At 30.5% G+C, this 11,916-nt stretch overlaps 1 protein-coding gene across 3 annotated transcripts; it reads right to left on the bottom strand.

The window, feature by feature from the left end:
* Nucleotides 1-3,692: 3,692 nt before the first annotated feature.
* Nucleotides 3,693-9,029, bottom strand: LOC107427538 (cysteine protease ATG4). Of its 3 annotated transcripts, none has more exons than XM_016037924.4 (9): nt 8,866-9,029; nt 6,850-7,554; nt 6,661-6,746; nt 6,509-6,559; nt 5,378-5,757; nt 4,718-4,856; nt 4,401-4,456; nt 4,227-4,297; nt 3,693-4,129 (listed from the first exon to the last, which is right to left on the bottom strand). In XM_016037924.4, the coding sequence occupies exons 2-9, from the start codon at nt 7,286-7,288 to the stop codon at nt 3,909-3,911; spliced, it is 1,443 nt and encodes a 480-aa protein (XP_015893410.1). In that variant the 5' UTR covers nt 7,289-7,554; nt 8,866-9,029; the 3' UTR covers nt 3,693-3,908. The 3 variants fall into 3 exon arrangements, with proteins under 3 accessions (XP_015893410.1, XP_060676399.1, XP_015893409.1); XM_060820416.1 differs by having other exon boundaries at nt 6,850-7,605; nt 8,866-9,024; XM_016037923.4 differs by having other exon boundaries at nt 6,850-7,602; nt 8,866-9,023.
* Between the last annotated feature and the right edge of the window lie 2,887 nt (nt 9,030-11,916).

The following is an 11,916-nucleotide window of genomic DNA, read 5'->3' as shown; positions in this document are numbered from 1 at the left end:
AAGGGGTCATGTGGGACAGAGCCTCATATGTGGCATCCATTTCAATGTGTTTTGGATTTTATATTTCTGAAAGTACCAACTATTTTTATGTCTGAGTTTTTTTTTTTTAAATTTTTTTTCCAGTAATTCTGAGTTTGAATTGTCCATGGATCCCAAATAAAATAAATAAATAAAAGGGAGTCAACTAATTAGTTGTTGAAGACATGGAATACCATACAATAGCAAGGTCTGTTTTGAACATCATTCAACATTCTGTATGGATAAGCAGAGGCGTAATGGTTCATCACTTTCATGGAATCTGATGAATCTGTTTCTGCTATTCATTTCTTTTTCAAAACCAAAAACAGAAAAGGAGTCAACCACTTTCTTTTCTACTTATTAATAAAAAGAAAAAACTCTACAACTATTTCTTTAGGTAATTTATATATATATATATATATATATATATCAAATAAAAAAATAAAAAAAAACAAAAAAAACTCAATCCCTAACAAAAAGGAGAACTAAAACAAAACCCACTAGCACAGAGGAAGACGATAATCAAGAAGCAGCTTCTTTAGAGTTTAGACCACCACTTGGCTACGCTTTTAACCAAATTCAAAGGTACAAAATTCATTTATAGCAAATTTGGTTTTGCCTATGGGCTTCATTTGCTTTCATAATGAAGCGAAAAATTCAACGAGTCTTCCTAAACTCTTGAAGACTGGTATAAGTATAACTTTTTTTTTGTTTTATTTTATTTTGGTCAATAAACAATTTGTACTAAACAAAGAGAACATGTTGACCAAAATGAAAAACGAATTGTAAAATTTGCAGCTTCCATATGTTTGGTTACTCTGCAAACCATTTGATATATCCTCTAAATGAAAAACTTTTATATGCAACCGTTAAATGGTATAATATTTAACAAGTTAGTTATCATCGAACATCTGATGATTTTTTGATACTTTGATTTTATGTTACACAGGATTATAGATACTTCAGTTTACATTATACATGATAATTGAAAGTTATATAGATGATATAATGTAACCATTATATATAATATTTTATTCCTCTTTTAACGCATTACAAAAGATCTTGTTGTAAGGTGTTTAAGAGGATCTTGTGGTTACGCATTAAGGTTTGGAGCTTTGCAATCTTGGCTGTTAATTCCAAGCTTCAAACTCTAGTGTTTAGCTAATCCCTTTCGTGAATTTAATGTCCAATTATGCACATTATATATATATATATATATATATGTGTGTGTGTGTGTGTGTGTGTGTGTGTGTGTGTGTGTGTGTGTGTGTGTGTGTGTGTAAATAAATACAGTTAATCGAGTTAATTTTGATTAATACATTAGTCATACATATAATATAAAAGGGGTAGTTTACTATATCAAGCAACTTGACAAAGCTTGAATATGATAAAGAATGATAATATATAAGATATTTAGGAGTTTTTAAAAACACAAATATAATATATATTGGATTAGATTAATTAAATGATACAAAATTATTTATTTGTCAAAAAAGTATGATATCAAACAATATGGTCCAATTATCATCAAGGTGTTATGATGAAATTCGGTCAAACTTCAACATCATATAATATATTACGAGAGGATCTTTTCATACAATATAAATTTCTTCAAATAATATATTGTGTGATTGTAAAATTGACATCGAATTCTATCAGGATGTTTTAATGAAACTGTATATATATTTTTATTTATGTAACTAGACATATAGTTATGACTGGTACATCAGTTTATATTGATTAATTACATTAGATGAATATAGGTTGATCATGGCTCTAGCTACCACATGAGATCTCAAAGTTATGTACATATGTTTACAAATATAAACAAATAGCTGAATAATTTATGGGGGAAATTGCTCTAGGAAAAAAAAAAAAAAAAAAAAAAAAAGAGGATATTTTGTAGTTTTCCCTTTAAAATAACAATAAAAAAAATTAAAGAAGTATAGATAACTCAAAACCAAGACAAACAAAATAATTGATTAACGTTGCCATTAATAATTTGGTGTTGGAGATACATGATAACATAAATATATATAGCTTTTTATTTTATTAATAAAGATTTATTTATGTGCTAGTAGGAAGATTTTTTTCTTAAAAAAATTTCCAACATAAAAAAAAAATATATATATATATATATATATATATACCTGCCGATCAAAATCCTTTTATTGGTTGAAAATGAAAATTTGATGATATGATTGTAAGTAATTAAGAACAAGCAATTTGGGACGAAAGTGGTTTGAAAGGAGCGGAGGCAGAATCCCAAGCATAGTTGAAAGAAATGGGTTTGAGTTTGAAAGACTGGTTAACCATTGTTGATAAGACATGTGGCACCAGTAACATTCAAGATCGAAGGGTCAACCGCTACCACTGTTTGAAATCCACTGCTGTCTACTGTCAATGATGATTGTCCACAGATGCAATCATTCGTGATCGTCACCGTCCATTCTGGCTTGCTTCGCACTGTTTTTCCTGATTGGGCCTGACTAACTTTTATATTGCTCAGACTGCATGGCGCTGGCAATTCCCTGCAGCATATATATATATATATATATATATATATATATATATTGTATGTATATCATACTTTAACTGTCTTACACTTTACTGTATATTTCTTCATATTTTTGAGTAAAAAATACCTTTTTAGTGTTACATATAAAAAAAGAAAAAAAAATTAAATTGAATTGTTGTAAAGGTTCAAGCCAACATGAAGAATACTCATGGGCTATATAGCCAACCAAACTCATATCAAACAACTTAGTTACTTTTTTTAATTAGGAATTTAAATGAGGTTTATTTTGCCCCTTTTGAAAGATTTTATAAGTTCATTATTGACCCATGTAGACCATTTGTTAATATCTTTTTTTTTTTTTAAATCAATTGGAAACGAAATTTCATCTCCCAACTTTAAATCTGTAACTCCAAAGTTATTATTATATTCATTATCAATTGGGTTTTATCCAAAAGGACAATCTCATTTTTAAATATAACCTCTTGAAGCAATATTCAAAAAGCTTAGTATAAAAACACAGTAAAACCATGAGATTGAATATATATAATTACTATGAAAATATATCTAAAAAAAAGGATTTGCAATAATATAATTAATTAAATGATTTGCGGCTAGAGAAAGTAAATTTTAAGCTTGGATTTGCGGCATTTATTGTGAAATTAATCTATTATTTAGATGTCAAACAAGCGCATTGTGCTTTTGATTAATAAATTAATGTCAAACATGCTGGATACTGCTACAGAATCCATAATGTTCGATATATGTGATTTTTGGAACCAATTATTTCGCTAAATTAGTTTATTCAATATCTGTTATAATTTGGAATCGACGATCTCTTAATTTGTAACATTTTTTATACAATTTTGTTACATATAATTATAATTTTGTAACGCCAAATGTATATTTATAATCAGGCTTAAATAAATTGCATTTTTTAAGTAAGACCAATTTTTTATGAACCTTATCATTTAATGGAAATCCAATGGTCTATTTACTTATTCACCCTCTTACTTGTTCGACCAAAAAAATAAAAAAATAAAATAAAAATTATAACTTGATTCAACCTTGCTTCTTCTATTTCATATATATATAAATATATATAATTTTTCTACAGTGCACAACACAAGACTCCACAACATGTGCTATAACATTTCACTTGGTAATAATTAATTGGATATTATAATCACTTTGTTAATAATTTAAAATATACAAATCATAATGGTTTATCAAAGTTTTTTACAAATGTGATTAGCAAATCTGAGTATGGACAAAATCAACAAGATACAAACTTCAATCAACAGCATGGACAGAAAATCCAATAATTATGAGCTTATTAATTTTCTGGCAATGCTTTGGAACTTCTCCATCACTTTCAAAGAAGTTGCCAGTCATCTTCAGGTGCATTGCCCTCTGCATCATTCATGGGCAGCACATCGAATGAATTATCCTCCCCAATGCCACTATTATCACCTAACACATTGTTGTGATTAATTGCCTTCGGAAGATTCTGTATTTGACTCACAGTAAATAATGGTGCACCATTTGATTCCTCTGCTAAGTTTGATGCTCGAAAACAGAAATCTTCAAAATCGTCTGCCAGCTCAAAAAAGAAACTATATGAGTCAAACTAAAATTTGTTCTAAGATAGGACTTGGAACCAGAAAAATTCAAACAAGAGAGATAAGAAAACCTTTGTCTCGACAGTAAAACCCGATCGCCAAGGATGGATCAATCGAGTCTAGGGGCATTTGCCGTGTCACACTACAGAGAAGATAAAAAGTTAGCAAAGCGAAAGCTAGTAGAAATTTGGCCATCGATAAGAAATAGTTAAGCAAGACAACATAAAAATAGAAATGCAGCTTACTTGCAGTGGTAAGATGAAGTATCAGCCTCTAAATCATCTCTATTAATATCGATTACCTGAGAAACAATAGAATAAGAGCATTGTACTTGGCCTTGAATATGAGAAGAATTCAACAGTAATTTGAACAACTCTGATCGAATACCAAGTCTGGAACAGAAATAAACTTCAGAAGAAAGCAGTTACTAAGACTGAATTTTAGTGTCGAGGGTAAAGTGCTCTTTTCTTTCCCAAGTAGTTAATGCAAAATTTAAAGGAAAATGCCATCAAATAGTTTTTAGTTTTTAACAAAAGAAAAGGGCGGGGAAGGAATGCTTTACCTGCTTAACTTCATGTGGATCTAGGTAGAATGCTTTCTCATCTTGCACACCTACTATGTAAGTTGATGCACCAGATTTCCCCCCCATTATACCAAGGCTTTGGGGAAATGTGAATGTTGCCCATAATGATGGAATATACCTGTAGCATTTTTAAAATACCATCAAAGAGACATATATGGTAATTTAATTGTTTCACCCACAAAGGAATAATATTAGTTTGTTAAGATTATTTCTGCTAGATTGTTCATTCAAACTCCAACGGCACCTAAGATGCAAGGAGAAACACTAAAAACTAAGGAGTAATGAAGAATGTGGAACTGTTAAAAGCATTCAGTTATGAATGAAAAAGATTGCAACTCAACATTCTAAGCTTTGGGGTGTTCATGTGGATAAGCAACAATTTAAAAGTTCGGAGTAGAAATTTAAAAAAGTTTTAAACTATGGCTAAACTACACTGTGATAGCTAATAAATGCTAAATATCTGCTGAACTTTAAACTAAGAGATCCAATATTTCAAGAATACGCCAAAACCATCGGTAAATGCCATCATACTCATACGATAAAACTTGGGATAAATTCAATTCCACCCTAGGAATGATTTAAGGAAAATAACTAAACGTTGGATATTACCAAACAAATAACTGTCAAAATAATTAAAACCTGGGATTGACTTTTTCAAGTCCGAGTACCAAAGGAACCAATAAAAGAATAGGCGTCCAATCAGCTTGACCTCTTGAGAACTCAAAACAATGTCTAGAGGCATCTTCAATGCACAGAACTGGGGCTCCACCTCGCTCTCCATCTTCATCTCCAGAAACAATATAGACAGCCATGGGAAGCGGCTGGTCCTCAAAGTCATCTGTCTCTCTCTTAGATCGAACTAGAGTTTCCCATGCGCGACACATAGCATAAGGGCCTACCCATGATCCAACAGTGAGGCCATATGTCTTCCCAGATTTAAGAAGATTGTGGATGGAAAAAGGCGATGCTTCAGAATCACCAAAAAGGTTCAAGATCTCTACATAGTCTTGATCCAAAGGCTGCATAGATACATATATAGACAATAAAGCACCAACAAGAGCATTATTTATGAACATTTTCCCAACTGTGCCAGATAGTTACATGTTTATCTTGATCAATAGTTTATTCCAAAATCAACAGAGAACCTACTATCCTAAAGAGAGAGAGAGAGAGAGAGAGAATACAAATACAAATAAGACAGGAAATTAAGAAAGTAAAAAAAAATATATATATATACAGAGAGAGTAGGCAGCCTGTGAGAGAGAGAAAGAGAGAGTTAAGCCATCGCCAGTGTTGCAGTATAAGCACACCATGAGAAGGATCACTGGTTAATAGAGATATCAGGTGGGCAAGACGACAAGCACAAGACGCTATCAAAGACATTTAAGTTTGTCAACTCTTTTCCTATTTTTTGAGTTTAATTTTTGCTCGTTTACTATATTTTTGGGTCATGCATAAATCCCACACGTTATTGACAACATGAACAAGAATGCAGTTGAAAATTGGATCATTAAACCTAATACAATTCCAAAACTCAGCAATTTTATGATTTTAATCCTTATTACAATTACAATTTTCAATGGAAATTTCTGAATTTATGAGAATTATTTGCAAAATTTAGGGTCTCAAAACAGCATAATTAAAAATCAAAATCAAGATTCTGTAAACCACGGATTTCAGATACATACTCCAAGAAAACTCAGAATTTAACTACATCTAAAGGAGAAAAAGTTCAGTACTGTTAACTACATGTTACACCATCTATCTTACCTTCTGCAAAGGTTTCCTCCAAGATCTTCCTAATCTATGAAAAAGCAAAGCCTGTACATAGAAATTAGTCATCAAAAACATGGATTGCAGTAATGCATTAAAAATATGTTTTAGTAACTAGATGACAGAGTTGAGGAAAAAGGGCACTATACTTGAGCAACAAGCATCTGACTACTCCGAAGCATGCATCCCCAGTTGACATCACTTGTATACTTTGAGTCTCCTATAGCATTAAATCCTAGAGAAGAAACAGATAAAGTTTTAATAGCGCAACTCTGACGGCTAAAAGTAAGCTATATAAGGTCCAAAAGGAAAAAAAGAAAACATAGTATCGTAAAAACCTTTACGATATGTCATTAAAATTCTTGATGAAAAATCCCGCTCAAATGCTACCAATCCATTGTCAGTAGCAGAATCTTCAGAGTCATCTGGTAACACTCTATAGCATACACCTAGAAGCCATATATCACTAGTTGAACTAGACATGCCAGTCCTACAGGATCTTAGTATACGCTCTTGAAATCTCCTCATTGAACCACCAGTCAGAACCTTCCTCACAGCTGCTGTCCACCCATCTCGTCTCAAATTAACTCCCCTCTTTTCACAATCTGATGACTGAGTACGCGATTCAAAGACAGATAAAGCAGATGCAAGAAGGTTGACCATAGAGAAGCACTGGGTACTTACTATCCGTCTATTGCTAGATTCAGATTTTGAACCAACTGATGTAGAACTTTTATCTGCGAAACCTTTAAAGAAACAATAGTTTTGGTGGCACATGCAAGACTCATGCTCTCACAAGTGCTCATTTGAGGTTTGTATACAATGTGAGAACTCAAGCAAGGTCAATACTGTTGTGGCAGAAGGCACATACCAAGGTTTCTTCAATTCTTTCTAACAAGATTCAAAGTCAAAATGCACACCTACAGACCACTGTCTACTCATGAAACATAATAAATTAAATCCCGAATCACATTGTCTGTAGCACATCATAGTAACGCAATTTTTCTTTCGGTTTCTCCAGTCCTTTTCCAAGAACAGCTTATCTGACAAACACCAAGATTAACATTGAAAGCAAGTTGCCGCAGTTTTTCCTACTAGAACACACAAAATTAAACAAAAGCACTTATTTAAGAACTCAAAGAAGAAGAAAAGATTGGTCAATCCAAATATCTTACACTTATGAACCTAAATAAATACTGGCAACATAAATACACATTGAAGAAATCTGTACAATCCCAAAAGAACAGATATTGAACTCGAAGCTAAAATTGACATAGTTAAGTTTTTCAACACAAATCACTTCAGAAAAATAGCAAGACATAACATTTTCCTCAGAAAAATATTAAATTACTCAAGAAAAAAGAAAACACTAAAAATATCAAACATTTCAACACTTAATTATCATACCAATATATTTGAAGTCATTTCAAGCATAGAGTCTCTGTCAAATTTCATGGATGAGTATATGGACCTTAACTTCACCTATTGCTTAGCAAGTAGGTGTAATTGGATACAAATATTTTACAAAAGAATAAAAATTACATAAACAGAAAATCAATGTTTCATTGTTTCCCTTTTTCAGATTTTTAAGAGATTGGTGTTGAAGAGTTGATTGTTGATGCATCACCCAGATACCCACAAGCAGACACTCCAAGCCTAGAATTAGTCTTAATTTTCATCATGAGCATATTAAATAATATAATAAAACAGACTTGAATTAAGACCTACCTCCATAACACAAAACATATTTTAAGCTTGAATATGCTATTTCCTACTAAAATCTAACACAAACAATATCTAGAGGAATCCTTAAATAAAAATGAACCACAACGGCTATTAGCAATCACAAAAAGATATTAAATCATCCTTATCATTGCGGAATACGCAGACACCACAGACCCAGTTTATATAAACTTCAAATTTCTGATCCAGCATCCATAAGAGGTTAAAGCAATAGGCCAATCACAAAAATTAAGGGGGGAAAAAGTAAAGGATCATATATATAGAGTAATTCAAAACCCACAGGACAGATTGGGCAACAACTAAGGATTCAACCACCTTAAACCCTAATTATAGCAAATAAAAATCCTTAAAAAGATCAAAGAAAACCCAAAACAAAGTAATTATAATTTATTAATCAAAAAATCATACAAATTTCTATAACTTGCGTATCCACATTCAACATATTGTTCAAAAACAAAAAACAAAAAAAAAAAACACTTGAACACAAAAATTGTGATCCGTAAATCAACTAGTTCATATATGATATATGTATATTCGTAAAGGAAGAGAGAGAAATAGCAGAGAGAGAGAGAGAGAGAGAGAGAGAAAGAGAGAGAGAGAGGGCGAATAACCTGATAGAGAGAGGTCCGCGGTTGCTTGCCGACCGGTACAGAACCACAGAGGGGCCACGCAAGAAGGAAGACAGACGGACGGTTGCTTGTTTTACCCTCTACAAGGACGAGAGAGAGTTTTTTTGGCCAAATGCTTAAAACTATACAAACAATAAAACAATAAAAGAGTTTTAAGCATTCGGACAAAAAAGAAATAATAATAATAGTTTGAACCTGAAGCAAATAGTAAAAAAAAATAAAGAGGAGAAAATATAAAAAGACTAATATACCCTCTACTTTTCATGATGAATTTAGGGAGAAATGGAAGTATAGGAGAGTAAAACGGGGGTATTGTAGGTATTTGAAATAGAGTTGAGATGGGATATTAATATTAATTAAAATGAAATATACATAAAATTCAATAATAATAATAATAAAATTATAAACTATTTGGCCACTTAGGGTAAAATTTATTTTGGTTTTAAAAAATTCACAAATATAGTAATAATAATAATAATAGTAATAATAATAATGTATATTGCAATATCATAAGCTTTTTTTTAATAATTTTTTTTAGAGAATGCAATATCATAAGTTGATTGAATGTTTTTACAAGAATATCAATTTAGATTTACCCAAAAAAAAAAAAAGAATATCAATTTAAATAGTATTCAATAGATGTCTAAACGATGATGGTTAGTGACTTATTAAGATCTGTCTATGAATTTATGATTAAATATTCTGTAATATATATATATATATATATATGATAATTCTAGGTTTTTAATTGCCTAAAAATCATTTCAGAAAAAACTTCTTAGACATAATATTTCTCTCATAAGAAAAAATTAAATAAGTACCCAAAATCTGAACTTAATTATCATACCAAATATTTAAAGTCACTATATGGATGAGTATATATGCTTTTAACTTGTTGAACATAACTTCACCTATTACTTAGTATTTTGCTATAATTGGAGAAAAATATTTTACAATAAGAATAAAAATATACATAAACATATATCAATTTCTCATTGTTTCCCTGACACACCTATTGCTAGTACTTGCTATATTTGAAGACCAATACTCATTTTAAAAAACTAATAAAAAATTTACATAAGAATAAATAAATTTATGAGGTGTTTGGCAAATATCAAAGAGAAGAAAATTGATTTTCAAAATTTAGTTTTCTGAGAATTATTTTTTTTCTTGATTTGTTTGGTGAGTAATAGAAAAGTTGGAATTGATAAATAATTAAATTTAATATTATATAATTAATTAAGAATAAGTATGTATTTTAAAAAAATTTAAAAATATTTTTTTTGAAATTTTCAAAATGACATATATATATAGATGGGAACAATTTTTCCACATATTTTTCTACATTGATGGGAATCTAATTCCCTAGATCTATACTTTTCCATTTTACAATAAATATCCAAATAAAAAAAAATTATTACTTTTCTAAAAAAAATTTAGATTTCCACTAATTTTACTTTTATTCAAATATGCCGTTATAATAATATAAGATTAGGATGGATGAGTTGATGGGAGATGCATTACACTATATTGTGATGTTATATTGTGACATGAATTTTAATATTGATAATAATTTTAAAAAAATCATCACTAATATTCAATATTTATCTAACCATAATTTTTTTTTTTTTAAATCATCATCAATACTGAAATGTCTATATATATATATATATATATATATATATATATGTATGTGTGTGTGTGTGTGAAAGAAAAAAAAAAAAAAAATTGATCAACTGCAACGTGCAGTTTTGAAAGTTTTGGAACTTTATGACCCAACTAATAGGCCTATTATAAAAGCCCCAGATTGAAAATTCACAATGAAAAGGAGCTTGATATCATAGAGCAAAGAATAAAATAAAATCAAAATTATAGCAGCTGAGCTAAGCTGCCCTCCCTCTTTCTAATTCTGGTATGGTAGAAAGGGAATGGATACTTTTTGGGCAGGTGGTGTATCAGTGGAAGTGGCTCGGCTCTTCTCTCCTTCTTCTAATTAAGGAGGATCCATGGGAGGGTGAGGTGAGCTGTTCAAAAACTTATCAAAGTTCCATCAAACACAACAAGCTCCGTCAATCCACATGGCGAGCCCAATTAGACGACACGCTTCACATTTTCAACAAATTAATTTGTTCAAGTTGAAGACGAAATTGATTTTGTTTATGATATGATCAGTGTCACTGGCATTTTTTCTGCCAGGTAAAATTTCATCTTCAGTTTGGTTTTTAAATCTCCACCTATAATCAACATTTAAAAACACAAACTGAACATGAAGATGAATTTTTTTTTTTTTTTTAATTTTCTTCATTATATCACTCACATTCGCTTTGTCCGGTATGGAATTTCTCTGTTTTTGCTCTGTTCTCTTCTGCTCACTCTTTTAATTTTCTTACTCTGTTTTAATTCTCTTTCTGCCATGGAAACTCAAAAAAAGTTTTTTTTTTTTTTCTTTTCTTTTTCTTTTTCCTGCATATCAACAAAGAACCAAAAAAAAAAAAAAAAATGATTTGAAGGATTAGATACGGAGCTTAACGTTTCTGATCTTGCAATGTTTTTAATCTTGATGAGGTTTCTAAATGATGATGGCACTAAATTGAAAGGGCATGGGATGGGAGTAGTTTTGCTTTCTTCTATTGAGTTTCTTTTATTTGTTTTAGTTATGTACTTTGAGTTTAGAAATTGTTATATCTATTGAAATAAGGAAAGAAATATCAGAGATTTTTGATGCCTAAGATGGTTTAGTAATTGGGATATATAATGGAGGGATTTGAATCAATTATTTGTTTTAATCTTAAAGGGAAATTTGATAGTTGATACATTGAAATGGTGAAAAAGAGAGGAGAAAAGTGAAAGAAATTCACGATGAGATAGGACAAGTGGGAAAAAGAGAAACAAACAAAAAAATAAAAAATAAAAATTGCATTTTAAACCTGTTTGAAAGGAGGCATTGTCTGACATGGAAAAATGCCATGTGGCACAAAATGATATGCAAGAGTATTTTCTTGTTGATGTTTGTTATCTGAGAAAATTTTACGA

This window comes from Ziziphus jujuba, chromosome 9, assembly GCF_031755915.1.
Source record: "Ziziphus jujuba cultivar Dongzao chromosome 9, ASM3175591v1".
In the NCBI taxonomy this organism is placed as follows: Eukaryota; Viridiplantae; Streptophyta; class Magnoliopsida; order Rosales; family Rhamnaceae; genus Ziziphus; species Ziziphus jujuba.
The sequence above is the reverse complement of the archived record's forward strand: the minus strand, read 5'-3'. Positions and strand labels throughout refer to the sequence as shown.